The sequence below is a fragment of the Aphelocoma coerulescens genome, unplaced genomic scaffold, assembly GCF_041296385.1.
Source record: "Aphelocoma coerulescens isolate FSJ_1873_10779 unplaced genomic scaffold, UR_Acoe_1.0 HiC_scaffold_58, whole genome shotgun sequence".
Classification (NCBI taxonomy): domain Eukaryota; kingdom Metazoa; phylum Chordata; class Aves; order Passeriformes; family Corvidae; genus Aphelocoma; species Aphelocoma coerulescens.
In genome coordinates this window covers 2,608,086-2,623,411 of record NW_027183927.1, presented here as the reverse complement: position 1 = coordinate 2,623,411, position 15,326 = coordinate 2,608,086, and the positions used below count along the sequence as shown (strand labels likewise).

At 55.9% G+C, this 15,326-nt stretch overlaps 1 protein-coding gene across 1 annotated transcript; it reads right to left on the bottom strand.

Moving 5' to 3' along the window:
• Positions 1–1,435: 1,435 nt before the first annotated feature.
• On the bottom strand, positions 1,436–5,020 carry LOC138101950 (zinc finger protein 154-like). Its single transcript, XM_068999693.1, has 4 exons — positions 4,987–5,020; positions 3,668–3,707; positions 2,792–2,870; positions 1,436–2,606 (listed from the first exon to the last, which is right to left on the bottom strand). Exons 2-4 carry the CDS (start codon positions 3,674–3,676, stop codon positions 1,852–1,854), a joined length of 843 nt encoding a protein of 280 aa, XP_068855794.1. The 5' UTR covers positions 3,677–3,707; positions 4,987–5,020; the 3' UTR covers positions 1,436–1,851.
• Between the last annotated feature and the right edge of the window lie 10,306 nt (positions 5,021–15,326).

Genomic DNA, 15,326 nt, shown 5'->3' with positions numbered 1-15,326 from the left:
CTGGGAAGGTCTTTCCATGCTGAGGCTTTGCTGTGGCCAAGGAAAGCTCCTGGCTCAAGGTCACCTTTCCGGCTGGGCCAGACCCCCCGAGTGGCCCAGCAGCAGCAGAGAATTCCAGCACAGCCCCGGCACGGGCAGGGCGGCCCTGGGCGGGCTGCGGGAGCCGGCAGCGGCTGAGCTCAGAGCAGCTGAGCCCGGGGGCTCTTGGCCAAGGCCGAGGCCCAGCGAGCATTTCTCAGGTCACAGGGCGGCCTGGAAAGGTGCTGGGGGGGATAATTCACCCCTCAGTGCGGTCCCAGTGGCTCCCAGGATTTCCATGTCCCTGGTCCCAGCGCTGCTCCCAGCCCTGATCCGTGGGGATGGGAATGTCCCGCTCCTTTCCTGGGGCAGGGTCACACCTGAGCCAGGTGTGCAGGGCAGGACCTTGCCCTGAGCCCAAGCCCTGTCTCCCCTGCAGGATCTGCTTCCCATCGGCCTCTTCCTCCTGCGGCCCCACGCCCAGCTCGGTGCTGAACGAAGGGCGCTGGGCCGGGGTCATCCCCCGGCAGGGGCTGCGCACCCCCTCTGCCCCCTCCCCAAATTCCCTCCCGGGGCAGCAGGGGCTGGCTCAGGAGCCCTGTGGGCAGGGAAAAGGGGGTGACACCGGGATGGGGGTGGTCACACATGCTCTGGGGGGACACACACGGCCCCTGGGGACCCCCCCTCACCTTCTCCTGCAGTGCCAGGAGGATGAACCCCAACATGGAACCCCCGACCCCCGGCAGCATCTTGGGGGTGGGGTCTGGTGGCAGCTCTGGGGATCTGGGGGTCACATATCCCAAAAACTCCCTCCAACCCCACAGCTGCTCCCAGACCCCTCAAACCACCCCACAGCTCCCAGCCAGGACTCCCCCAACCACTCCATGCAATAGAAATGGCCCCAAGAGCCACCAAATCCCCTCCCCATCTCCCCCAACACCCACCCAAATTCTCTGCAAGCCACAGAGCCCTGCCAACACCCAAAAACTCCCTCACAGACTGCCCCAAAAGCCCCCCAATCCCCATCACAGCACCAAAAATGGCCCCAAGAACCACAAAAGCCCCTCCCAGTCCCAAGGAGCTCCCAGACCCCCTCCCACCCCCTCATGGCACCGACCAGGACAGGGTGGTGGACAGGAACATCCACAGCCCAGAGTAGCTCGGGCACTTCAGCAGCGATTTGGGCACTTTGGGGGGGACACCCCAGATGGGCAGACCCAGGGCAGGGACTGGGACAGACAACTGGAATTCCTGGAGAACAGATGGGCTCAGGTGGACACGTTCTGCCAGCACAACTGTGAGACTGTGATCCCAATCTGCCTGGCTTTGCAGCCCCACAACACTCAGATCCTCCCAAATATTCCTCTGAACCCCAAATTCATCCCCAAATGGTGGGAAAATGGTGCAGCTTTAGATCTCTTTGTTTAATTTCTTTATTTTTACCTCAGTTTTGTTTTTTCAATGGGATAAACATCGAAATTACTTAGATTGAAAACAACCTCCAAGATCATCCAGGGTGGCTTGATGCCACCAGAAGAAACAATTGGACAGAACAGATGAAAATTTTTAGGGTGTAAAGTTAAAAAATCAGCTCTTTCCAATGAATTTCCAATGTTGATCTGAGTCCTGATGGATGTTCTGGCCCCTGCGTTCACCCAGGTGCCTACGGGGATCCAGGAGAACGTGGAGAGCACCAGCCAGGGGTCTTCCCAACCTGGATCACAGGGAATGTGGGTCACCAGGGCTCTGCCAAACGTGGCTCCTCTGATGGGAGATGGAGTTGGAGCAGAGGACAAAGCTCTTCCTGCACTCGGGGCACTCACAGGGCTTCCCTTAGCGGTGCCTCCGTTGGTGTCTGGTCAAGTGAGAGCTGCTGTAGAAGCTCTTCCCACACTCAGGACACTTGTAGGGCCTCTCCCCGGTGTGGATGCGCCGGTGGGTGATGAGGTGGGAGTTTTGCCTGAAGCCCTTCCCACAGTCGGGACAGCAGAAGGACCTCTCCTCCGTGTGAATCCGCTGGTGCAGGAGGAGATTGGAGCTGGTCTGAAACCTTTTCCCACACTCAAGACACTCATAGCACCTCTCCCCTGTGTGAATCCTCTGGTGCTTGACTAGTGCTGAGCTCTGGCTGAAGCTCTTCCCACATTGCCCACACTCGTAGGGCCGTTCCCCAGAGTGCAGGCGCTGGTGCGTGATGAGGCTGGAGCTCTGGCTGAAGCTCTTCCCACATTCCAGGCACTTGTAGGGCCTCTCCCCCATGTGCACACAATGGTGGGTGAAGAGGTTGGAAGTGTGGCTGAAGCTCTTCCCACATTCCAGGCACCTGTAGGGCCGCTCCCTGGTGTGAAGCTGCTGCTGGATCACCAGGTTGGAGATCCAGCTGAAGCTCCGGCTGCCTTCCCGGAACAGGGTGGGTCTTCCTTCCTCAGAGCACCCTGGGCTGGTTTTGGAGTCCCTTCTCGTGGGGGATCTCCGGGGCTTTTCCTCCCCATTGGATTCCTGCACCGTGGAGCCGCTCAAAACAGCCTCTTCCACCAGGTTCTGCTGTGGGGATTTGTCCTCCCTGGGCTCCGTGCTCAGCTCCTTGTCTGGGGAGGAAGGACAAGGAGAGGATGGGATTTGCCTCCGTGCCACAGGGAAGGGGAAGGAGATCCCCCCAGTCCGTCCCCGGCAGGACGGCGTCGGCAGCGGGGTTGTCCTGCAGCCGGGGGCGATGCTGGGCTGGGAGATGGAGCAGGACAGAGGGGGAAAGGGGCACTGACTTCCCCCTCACCAGCCTGGGGGTCCCGGGGCATCTTCCTCTTCCTCACAGCCTCCTCCTCCATCCAGCCAAGGGTTGGGAATGGGAAATCCTGGTTTGGGGAGAAACAAGGGATGAGTGTGTTGGGTTGGGGGTTCCTACTGCCCAAGTCCACCTTGGGTAGAAGTCACCGGGTACCTGGTGTCCATAAAAACCAACAAAAAATTGACAGTGAGTCAAAAAAAAGCCTCCAGGAGTTCCCCCTTTCCAGTCTCCTCACTTTGGGCTTCTGGGGGTCCCTCTTGTCAGGGCTGCTGGGGGTCCCGTGGGTCCTGGGGATCCCCCTCTCCGGAGTCCTGCTTAGGGATGCTGGGGGGTTTTGGGGGTCCCACAGGTCCCTTTTTTCCTGATTCTGCTTCGGCTCCCAGAGGTCCCAGGGTCTCCCTCTTCAGCCTCCCTCCACTCCAGGCACTTGGGGCTCCCCCCTCTCCTCACCGCCCCTTTCAGGGCTGAGGGGTCCGAGCCCCACCTCATCTCCAGGTCCCCACACCCCTCCAGGCTCTTGGGGGTCCCCCAGCTCTGGTATTGTCCCTCTCTCCTCTCCCCACTCCAGGGGTCCCGTGTTCCAGCCCCCCGCTCTCCTGGGGATCCCCAAAGCCAATGTCCAACCCTGCCAGTACTGGGCAATCCTCACATGGACCCCCCAAGACCTCCAAGGGGCAATTATAGCTCAGCTTTGGAGTCCTGTAAGATCCACATATCCCCTCTGGCCCAAAAAATCCCTCCCAGGGACATGCAAGGACAGCTTGGGCTCGATTCCAGAATCTGCAAGCTCCAAACACCCCTCCAAAAAAACCCCTCCTGGTGACCCCCCGATAGATTTGGGGTGAGCTCCCCCTCCCCGCTCACCTGCAGCATGGGGGGAAAGATGCTACCGGGGCTGGGGGTGCTGTGGACACAGTGGGCGGGCGGTGGAACCTCGTGGTTCTCCAGCTCCTCCTCCTCCTCTCTCCCTCCTCTTCCTCCCGCTCCTCCTCCACTCCCACCCTGCCCCCCCTTTCCCACCCCCTCTGCCCCACGGCTGCCACAGCACCGGCTGCTGTGTGGGGGGAGCTCCCTGATCAGCTCCAGGGATGGACAGGGGGGTTGGGGACCCCCCAGTGTGGATCCCTCCCTTCCCCAGAGCCCCAGGGAATCGCTCCAGGGCTCAGGTGCTGGGGGTCAGGGCTGCACCCCCATGGAACCGCTCTTCTGCTGTCCCAACCCCAGCTTTCCCTCCCCTCTCCTCCCCTTTCTCAGCGTTCCCCCAATCCACAGCCCCATTCCAGCTCAATTTGGGTGTCCCATCCCCCTCCCGCTTTGTTTGGGGGTCCCAGACCCCTCTCCCCCCCCCCCCCCCGGACCTTCCCCATCCCCAATCCCTGCCTACCCTCCCCCGGCCTTGGTTTTGGGGGTTCCAGGCCCCTCCTGCTCACTTTGGGGGTTCCATTCCCCATTTCGCTCAATTTGGGGTCCCAGGCCCGCCCCCCTTCTCACCGCTCACCCCGCGCCCGGGGGGGCTCCCAGCACCACCAGTGCCACCAGTGCGGCCCCAGCTGCCCCCACACGCCCCATGCCCAGCGCCGGGCGCTGCCGACAGCCCCAAAGCAGCCGCGCTGTGCCCTGGGGGGTCCCCAGAGCGGCCCCGCCCCGCACGGCACTGGGAGCACCAGTCCGGACCAGTGCGGAGCGCGGGCGGGCGGCATCAGCCGTGCCCGGGCAGGGCCGGGCCCCGCGGGGCTCCCGCCCGCACTCGGCCCCCGCCGGGACAGCGCGGGGGGGCCCGGCCTGGCCGCCCCCACCTCCCCCTCCCCAAATTCCGCTCCGGGGGGCGCTGGGGGGGCTCCGGTGGGGCCAGAGGTGCCTGAGCCACGTGTCCCCCGCTGCCAGCACCACCCCCTCAGGATTAGGGGTGCCCCAAAACTCCCTCGGAGCTGGCGGATACCCCGCAGACCCCTAAGGAGTGGGGTCCCCCCGGCCTCATCATCCCCAACCTTCGCCTGCCTCATCCCAGGCCCCATCCCGCCCATCCCCCTCCGCCACACTTCATCCCACACCCCAATCCACATCCCACCCTTCCCGGGCTCCATCCCGCCCCATCCCATTTCTCCCGGCAGCCGCCACCGGGACCACAAAACCCCGCGTGCCGGGGGCTCCCCAATATCCCCCAAGGGGCATTTGCGACTCACATTTGGAGCCCTGCAAGATCCAAACATCCGCCTCCCCCCCGCCACACCAAACCCCCCTTCCCCCAGGAACCAACAAAGATATTTGGGGCTCGGTGCTGGAGTCCTCCAAGCTCCAAAAATCCCCTCTCCCAAAACAACCCCAGGCACCGCCCAGGATATTTGGGGCGAGCTGCCCCTCCCCGGTCACCTGCGGGATGAGGGGAGCGAGGCCGAGAGCTGCGGACACAGAGAGCGATGGATGCACGTGGCGGCTCCTCTTCCTGCCTCCTCTGGCCCTCCTCTTCCTCCCGCTCCTCCCCCTTTATCCCTCCTCTTCCTCCCGCTCCTGCTCCTCCATCCGTCCTCCCCCCTCGCTCTTCCTCCTCCTCTTTCCCTGCTCCTCCTCTCCTTCCCGCTCCTCCTCCTCCTCCTGTTGTTTGTGGCTCCCATCCCGGCTTTGTCTGGCATCAGCCCTGGGGCCGTCCCGTGCTCAGCAGCAGCAGCAGCAGCATCCTGTGCTCTGGCAGCACTCCCTGCTCCTTAGGGAAGGCTTTGGCATTTCTGCCGGGCACAGACACTGAAGCTCACCCCGACCTGCCTCGCTCCCATTGCTGTCCCCTGGGCGCTGGGCAGCTGCTGTGCCAGGGCAGCCCGAGACACAAAGGAAGCCAAGTCCAGCCCAGCTGCCCGGGCTGATGCAGACGAGCCCCAGGGCCGAGGTCCTGCAGAGCCCCACGGAGCCCTCGGCTCCTGGCTGGGAACGGGCTGTGCTGCGGCTGCCACAGCGGCCACAGCGAGTCCTGGGGCTCCCCCGGCGCCGCTGCAGCAGCACCCAGGTTCCACCTCCTGTGCCAGGCCCTGGCCAGGGGCCATGAGATCCATGGGCTCCGTGCTGAGGGGGAACAACAACAACAACAATGGATCGGCTGCAGTCCCCAAAGACCTCGAGCAAATCGTGCGGGAACATCCAGACCTGGACCTGACGTTTGCGAAGCTGCAGCCGGCAGAGTTCTGTGGCGCAGGAGAGCCGGCACGGGGAGAGGAGACCTGTAAGGAGCTGCAGGAGAAACACCCTGAGCCTCAAAGGCCGCCACAGCCTGAATCTGTGCTGGGGAAAGTTCTTCCTGTCCGGGAAGAGATCCCGGGATGAGGCAAAAGCCAAGGTCATGGCTGGTGACAAGATTGCCGTGCAGGGAGGGCAGAAGAGGGACTGCGGGCGGAGACTGGGAGCCCGGGAAGGAGGGAGGGGTGGGGAAGGTGGTTTTTGAGGACTTTAGTTCTCCTTCTCCTGGTGTGATTGGTTTGGAAATAAATTCCATTAATTTCCCCAGCTTGGGTCTGTTGTGGCCCTGGCAGTGAGCAGTGAGTGAGCTCTCCCTGCCCTGGTCCCAGTCCCTTTCCTTCTGTGTTCCGTGTGCTGCAGCTGTGAGCAGAGTGCCAGAGCGGCTTTGGTGGCACCGGGCACCCGGCCGGGGCCAGCCCAGCCCAGCGGTGCCTGCAGTTCATTCCCTCGGCTGCAGCGCGGAGCGGCCGCAGGGCGGGTCCGGCTGCGCGGGCAGGCGGCTCCAGAAGCACCAACTGCGCCCCACGGGACAGGAGGAGGAGGCAGCGGGTGCCGGGGAATCTCCTTCCTCCGAGCCGGCAGCAACAGGCGGGAGAGACTGGAGAGAAGGAAACGGGAGAGGAGGGACGAGGCTGGAGCTGTGGAGAGCTGCAGGGATGCCGGGGCAGCCGGGAATTTTGTTTTCCAAATCTCTGGGGCGAAAGGAAGCGCTGTGAAATCCATCATGGAGGAGAGATAGCGATTGATGGAAACCGACACCCCTTGGGACTCAGTTTCTCCCTCTGGACTGCAAAAGCTGACAGACAGACCCCGAGCGCCGACGGACACCCGTCCCCGGCGTCACGGCCCAAGGGATCGGAGCTGCGGCTGGCGGGGCTGGAAGCTCCGTCCAGCAGGTCCGCTGCCGCCCCCAAACCTCGGGCTGGAGCGGGGGGTCTGGGACACAGCCCCGTGCTGGGGGGCGGCAGCGGGAGCCGCGGGGCCCGGCCCGTGGGGGCGGCCGGGCTTGAAAAGTGCGCGGGGCCCCAGCGCGGTGTCCCGGTCTTGTTCCTCACCTTAACACAATGTCTTCAACTCCCTACGTGCCCTTCATTTAATCAGCATTTCCTAAATGCTGACCCATCCCATCATCATCTCTACCCGGAACAGAATTTCCCAGGCCATTCCAAGTCCTTTATAGTTCTTAAAATACTGCGGCCAACCCCTGACCGTGATTTCCCCCACCCCCACCTCTATGCAGACCTTGTTGTCTCCCAGCACCAGGATCGTTCCCACTGGCCCAGGTCTGCATTTAGTGAAGCCAACAGTACTTCTACCACTGCTTTCAGCAAGACCCCAATTGAGTCTTTACATTTCAACATAACCAGATGATGTCTACTTAGCATGGAATGTAGTTACTGTCTAAGAGTTGCACGTCCCAAGCAATTTCTTAGCATAATAAATTTTAAATCCTTTGGGTTTAAGTGTTTGGAAATAATCTGCTAGCGTATATAGCAACTTCACTACATTCTTATTTTCGTTATCAATGCAGAGCTAAGGAATTCCAGTTATGAGAGGCTCTATTCTGTAAGCTCATTAAAAGTTAATATCCACCACAACACTGTCTCTCTATTTAATTGGTTCTTTGCAATTGCTTAGCAAAGATAACAAGTACCAGGCTTTTTAAGAAGGAGACACACTTTCTTACTTAAAAAGACACAATCTTTTTGCCACCAAAGCACTCACACAGGTGAAAGTCACAAATTTCCTGCCTCTTCCTTCCTTTCCAAACCAGCGCAGCATGAGAGAAAGCAGCTGTTTCCCGAGGCCGATGGGTCACAGACAGGTCAGATGACATTGAGGCTTGTTCCTCAGAGGCTGTCAGCAAGCAGCAGATGATGATCGCAAGGATCCAGGTGACACCATCACCCTCTCAAGAGAGGAATCCTTTAAGCAAGCACATTGCTCATCACTTCCATCCTGCTTTGGTTTAGTGAACCAGCTCTTCCTGGCAATGAGCAGCAAGGGGATCTAATTTGACTGTTGCTATCCTTTTACATTTTATTCAATCATTACATCAGAACAGACATTTTACTTTTGTTTCAGTTACTCCAGAGGACCTTGGCACAAAGCAAAATGAAGTCAAATGAGAAACAGCTAGCTTAAATTTATACACACCAACAAATCATGCTGTGTTTCAACAAGTGTAAGAGAGACATGGGACTTTCCTTCCCTCTTAGCAGCTGCAAGCATAAAAAAAGTAATGATGCAATGTTCATTAATAAAACTTTCTTAAAAATCTCTTCTTGTGGACAGATTCAACATCTGCAGGAGATACCCAAAACACACTCATTGTGCTGCACTTCCCTTTTTCCATTCACGTGTTATATCTACTGAAAATATGTTACCGAGTAGGTATGAACACACCATGCTCCCAAATTTTCCCTAAGTAAAACATATATCTGTGTATGTTATAAACAATCAAACACAAGGGAGAAAAGCGTGGCACAGATACTGCAGCAAAGGAAATTCATCACATTACAGATCTCCCCTGATACGGAGATTGGCCAGGACTTTCATCAGTGATGGGAAGGAATTTCTCATCTTCCCATTTACAGCACCTGAAGCAAGAAGGACCCAACACCTTAAGCGGTGTCCAAGATAGCACAGAAATTTAAACAGAGCCATTTACAAAGGGCAGCAATTCATCTGGCAAGCTCACACCTCAGATAACTATCTGCAGAACCCAGAGCAACATGATACTCCAAGGAGCAGTGAGATAGCCAGAGGATTCTCAGCTAAAGAAAATCAGGCAAGAACAGGATGTTCCTTAGCCTGGCTAACCCAGGCAACATCTCCCAGCCATTAGCATGAGATGAAACAGAAAGAGAGAGGCTGAATTACTTGCACTGAACAGATACTGCCCGAGGGAAACGTGACAGGTGACCTACAACATAAAAAATGTACTTAACTGTAAAAACTAGGAAGTGAAGCTAAAAATGAGAAAAATTAAAAGCTGTCCTTGGATATGCAGTAAAAGGCACACTGACATCATCAACGGGAGAAGGAACACAAAAGCACCCAGCTGTTCAAAAGCTGTGCTATTCAGGTACAAAGAAATCAATGGTTCTTTAAAGAAAAAGTCCCTCACAACGTGAATGAGCTCAGTAACACTCAAAGCAATATTATTTGTTAGAAAAATCATCTGCTCCAGTGCCTGAAGCAAAAGGTTTGCAGTTTATTCCATCATTCCTTCAAATCCAGGGATTAGTGAGAACTTCCTAACAAATTCCTGCCTTGCCTTATGGTCCTTCAGCTTCACCAGGGCCAAAGCTTGCTGCTCACAGTCAGTACACGAGTCCCTGTGGTGTTACCATCCTCTCTGAGTGAGAAAAGCACTCGAGATGGTGAACAAAGAGATGGGGCAGTTTCCTGATGCCTGAGAAGGATGTTCTCAACTCAGTGGCACAAAGTCTGCTTTTGTTCAGACAGGAATTAAGAGGAAAAATGGCAGAAATTCATAATAGGGACAATGAGGAGAAACATTGGGCTGTGCACACATTCAGTCCAAGCAACATCAGCTCCAGGTGTGGTTTAAAATTCACGTTTATGCTTTATTGAAGCCATGCACTGTATTTGTGGCTCTCAGTGAATTCTGTATCCAAAAGGGACATGTTAGATGATTAAAAATTAGTTGGATTTCTTTCCTTCTCCTGTAGCAGTGCCAGTAGGAGAGGTAACAAAGGCAGTTCCCTGGCCTTCAGACATTGCACAGAAGTGGGATACATAGATACAAACTCATGCAGCCAAACTGCAGGTATTTAATTCAGGGCCAAAGACATGAAGCTAGGCTTCTTTTAATAAATCACGGACAGGGATGAGCTCCTGACATTAACATTCCACTCCTCCCTCTTTCTGCTGAGACAGTCTGGACAACACGAATATCCCTAATACAGATCCAGGGCTCTGGTATAACAACCACCCCAAAAAGCCATCGTTCCAACTACCTTTCCTTTCTTTGCATCATACCAGGAGGAATCAAAAGGAATGAAAGCTATTTCATTTATTATTAAAGGTGAGAACCCCTCAAAGTACACAGGAAGAGAAGTTGTATTTTGTAACCTTGTTCTCCATCTAGAAGTAAAACAGGGGCTGGTGTGAGGCACCGAGGGGAACAGAGAAAATGCTGAAAAGAAACTGAGGAATGTGAAGCCAAATTTTCAAGCATTCCAGGCAATCATACTACTCAGAGACATTCGATCTCCCTCCTCCTCTTTCCCTGCTCCTCCTCTCCTGCCCGCTCCTCCTCCTCCTCCTGTTGTTTGTGGCTCCCATCCCGGCTTTGTCTGGCATCAGCCCTGGGGCCGTCCCGTGCTCAGCAGCAGCAGCATCCTGTGCTCTGGCAGCACTCCCTGCTCCTTAGGGAAGGCTTTGGCACAGACACTGAAGCTCACCCCGACCTGCCCCGCTCCCATTGCTGTCCCCTGCGTGGCACCATGGAGCCAAGGAGACCACTGTGACACTACAGGGCATCACGGAACTAAGAACTACGTAACAGTAAGAGGCCCAATGGAATCAAGGGGCCATTGTGACACCACAGGGCCTCATAGAACCAAGGAAACCATTGTGGCACTGCAAGGTCTCATGGAAGCAAAGGGCCAGTGTGACACAGCCAGGCCTTGTGGAACCAAGGAGCCATTGTGATCCTGGGGAGCCCAATAGAACCAAGGAGCCATTGTGACACTGCAGGACCTTATGGAATCATGGAGACCACTGTGACACTCTGTGGCCTCCTGGAACCAGTGGGCCATAGTGGTATTTTGCAGCCCCATGGAAGCACGGAAACCGTTTTGACACAGCAAGGCCTCATGGAAGCAAGGGGCCTTTGTGCCGCTGTAGAGCCAAGGAGACCACTGTGATATTGCTGGGCCTCAGGGGAACAAAATTGTGATGCTGCAGGGCCCCAAGGATCCAAAGAACATGGAACAGGACTGGTTGGCTTGGCCTCCTGGGGCCACCTGCCTGGTCCGGCTGACCTTGGCATGTTGAGGGTTGCTTCTCCTCTGCCCCTGAAATGCTGGAGTTCCTTGCTTTCCTTTCTGTGGGAAAGAACTGTCCTTCTCCTCCAGGGACCCGTGGCTGAAATTAGGATTCTACCTCCAAATTTGATTCTATCCGAGGATTGTTCCCATGTGAAACCTGCCAGGACAGACAGCTCAGGCTGGCCTTGGCCTCTTAGGGGCCACCTCTCATCTGCCTTCAAAACACGGGGGGGGCTGTGCTCTTCTTCCCATGGAAAAAAACATCTTTCAAGTCCAGCCATCCATGGCCAAAACTGGGAATCCACCTCTGAAATTCCATATATCCAAGGAATAGCTCCCAGACAAAAGCTGCCAGCAATGTCCAGCTTCCCTTGCATTCCTGAGGGCCAGCTCTCATCTGCCTTTGAAACACTGGGGCTCCTCACTTTTCTGCCAATGGAAAAGAACTGTCCTTCTTGGCCAGACGTCCATGGACAAAACTGGGATTTGGCCTCCCAAATTCCCTCTATCCAAGGATCGCTCCAAGACAAAAGCTGCCAAGACAAACAGGTCTGGCTGGCCTTGGCCTCCTTGAGCCACCACTAATCAGCCTTTGAAACCCTGGGGCTCTGCCCTTTCCTTCCTGGGGAGAAGAGCTGTCATTCCGGTCCAGGCACCCACAGCTGAAATGGAACTCCACCTCCAAAACTCCCCATATGTCCAAGGGTTGCTTTCAGACAGAAGCTGCAAGGACAGACAGGTCTGGCTTCCCTTGGCCTCTGGTGGCTGCCTCTCATCTGCCTTCAAAACACTGGGGTTCTGTGGTTTCCTTCCTGTAGAAAAGAACCGACCTTCTTGTCCAGGTGCCCGTGGCCTCAAGCACATGATCACTACATAGGGACAAAAGGGCTCTGTGCTCAGTGGAGTGGAGCCTGAGGACAGTGGAGGAGGGTCCTGGGAGGGCTTGAAGGGTGGTTTCAGAGATGGTGGATCCTTTTGACATAGTAGAGAACAGCTGGCAAAAGAAAGAATTAATGCAAAGGGCAGCTGGGGAGGTCCAGACTGGACACAAGGAGAAAGGAATTTCTCTCCCAGGGCAGTGCTGTGGTGCCACGTGTCCCCCAGAAGGAGTCGGGAGCAGCCCAAGGCTTTGCGTGCCAAGGCAGAGCCAGGCAGGACGCAGAGCCATCAGCAAAGGAAGGAGCCGCTGAGGTGGGGCAGCCGGGGGGATGAGGACAGCCTGCAGGGACAGAGACACAGGGCACGGACACTGTAGGACAGCCTGGGCCGGAGAGGTCAGAGGGATGTGCAGAAGCAGCAAGGCCCTGACAGAGGCAACTTCTGCAGCACTTTGGCCACGGCTGCTGTCCCTGCCCCTGGGGCCAGTTGGGAGACAAGTGACCCTTGCAGCCCTGGGGCCTCATTGCCTCTTTTTTCCTTCTCAGCAGCATGGAAGCGGCCACCCCATGGTCCTGCCCTTGGCATTGCACATGCCCACATCCCAGTGCCCCGGGAAGAGTCCCGAGCAATGAGGGAGGGACAGGATCTGCCTTTCCGGAGGCTGGGGCACTGCCTGCAGCCAGCCCGGGCACGGCAAACAGGCACAGAGGGGTTCCATCAGTTAGGGCTGGGAAGATGCTGACAAGTGACCGGGGGAGAATCATTCCCAGCCCTTGACACAGGAAGCCGGTTAGCACAGGCTGTGCTGGTTTGGACAAATTTGGAGGAAAATATCCTCTGATAGAAGGCAGGTTACACCCAGCCCTCCCCCACCAGGTTTGGGAAAAAAGAATTTTCCTGGGAAGAAAGTGAAAGAGATAAAACCTATTTTTTAAACAAACACCCAGGAAAAGGATAACAATGCTAAATATTAAAACCTCTCGCTGTGGAGAGAAACCTGGGATAATTTGAGAGCCCTTCCGTGTTTCGGTGGGGTCTCCTGAAACATCCATAGACAGCGAGGCCCGTGCAAAGAAACAGGGAGCGATTCTTGAGAGAAGTTTCAGAGCTCTTTCTTCTCCAGCCACACGGGCGGGGCACTGCCAAAGAACTGAGCAATCACGGCACAACCAGGGTCCTCCTCGCACAGGGCAACACAAAATAAGCAGTGCTGAACAGGATTAGGGCACATGTAAGCAGGGACACCCCCGTGCCCAGGCCATGCCTCTACCCCAGGGTCCCCTCTCCCATGACCTCATGGCAGGGGGGAGGAACCCCAACACTTCCGTAGGTGTAGCCTCTCTCCTCCTCCTTGGAGCTGGCTCATGGGCCCACATTCAGGGCCCCCACCTGGGTAGAAAATTCTCCCAATGTGGTCTGATGTGGAAAAAGTCAAGAAGAGAAGAAGGGAAAAAAACCCCCCAAGTCCCAGGAAAACAAAGTTCAACTCTCCATCTCCCTCCAGAGAAAAGGAGCTGAAAACTGGCTCAAAAGAAACAAGGTTGCTTCCTCTGCTCTTGCTGCAAGCAGGATGCAGAGGAGTGTGTATGTGTGTCCTTGAACAAATGCTCTGAGAAGTTTGTCCGGTTTTTTTTTCCTCTCCCCCCTCTCAGGCTCAGTTGAAAGGCACAGAAATGCACAAAGTTCACTTCTGGGCATAGAGCAGCGATAGGGGATACACAACATAAAGTCACCCCAAGACAGAGGGAGAGACAATTCAGTGGAAAGACTCCGAGAATTCTGCTCCCAGAGATCATTCATTCCTGCTCACACTGACCCTTGTAGAAAGGGGACATCGTTCCAGGCAGCCTGTACTGAGCATGTGGCTCCTGAGTAGGGTTTGTTGCTTAGGAAACCTGCTCAGGCTTTTCCATTCTTTCCTTGCAAACAGGAAAACTTCTCCTGGGGCTGTGTGCAGGCAGAGCCCTGAGGAGAGCAGGTGGCACATGGTGCGCTGGGCTGGGACAGCCAGCTGCAGAGCTCAAGGGAAGAAGCCCAAAGTGTCACAATGGCTCCTTGCCTTCACATGCAACACCTGGGTCACAATGGTCTCCTTGATTCCATGAGGCCCCACTGTGTCACAATGGCTCCTCGGTTCCATCAGGTTCCGCAGTGTCACCATGGTCTCCTTTGATCCGCATTGTCATCATGGACAATTGGTTCCATGAGGCCCCGCAGTGTCACAATGGTCCCTTGGTTCCATAGGTTTGATGTTGTAACAATGGACTCCTTGCTTCTATGAGCTAGCCTGCTTTTTGCAGAGGTGTCTTTGGTTCCCACAAGGCCCCGCTGTGTCTCAGTGCACCCTGGCTTCCATGTGGATCTGGAGTATCACAAAGGCTCCTTGGTTCCACCAGGTCCTGCTGTGTCACAATGGGTCCTGTGGTCCCTGAGGCCCTCCAAAGTCATCATGGAGGCTTGCTTCCATGAGGTTCCATTATGTGCCAGTGGTCATCTTGGTTCCAGGAGTTTCCTTAGTGTCACAATGCTCTCCATGCTTCCATGATTCCCCACAATGTCCCAATGCTCTCCAGGCTTCCATTAGGCCCTGCTTTGCCACAATGGTCCCCTTGTTTCCATGAGGCCCCGCTGTGTCACAATGGACCTATGGTTCCAGGATGTTGCGTGGTGTCACCGTGCTCTTCTTGAATCCGCAGTGTAACCATGGACCATTGGTTCCATGCGGCCTGGCCGTGTCACAATGGGCTCCTTGATTCCATGATTCCCCACGGTGTCACAATGGAGCCTTGTTTCTAGGAGGTTCTGTACTGTCACAATTGTCTCCTTGATGCCATCAGCCCCTGCAGTGTCACAATGGCTCCTTGGTTCCATGAGGAACACAATAGCTTTGCATAAGCATTGAGCAACAGCTGCTGAACACACCTGGCAACATCTGCTTGCATCAAAAGAGGGCGTCAAGCTGAGAATGGCACCAGCAGCTTCCATCTGCAACAGACACCCAGGCAAAGGACAGGCTGTGCCGGTTTGGACAAATGTGGAGGAAAATATCCTCTGATAGAAGGCAGGTTACACCCAGCCCTCCCCCACCAGGTTTGGGAAAAAAGAATTTTCCTGGGAAGAAAGTGAAAGAGATAAAAACTCTTTTTTTAACAAACACCCAGGAAAAGGATACCAATGCTAAATATTAAAACCTCTCGCTGTGGAGAGAAACCTGGGATAATTTGAGAGCCCTTCCGTGTTTCGGTGGGGTCTCCTGAAACATCCATAGACAGCGAGGCCCGTGCAAAGAAATAGGGAGCGATTCTTGAGAGAAGTTTCAGAGCTCTTTCTTCTCCAGCCACACAGGCGGGGCACTGCCAAAGAACTGAGCAATCAAGGGACAACCAGGGCCCTCCTCA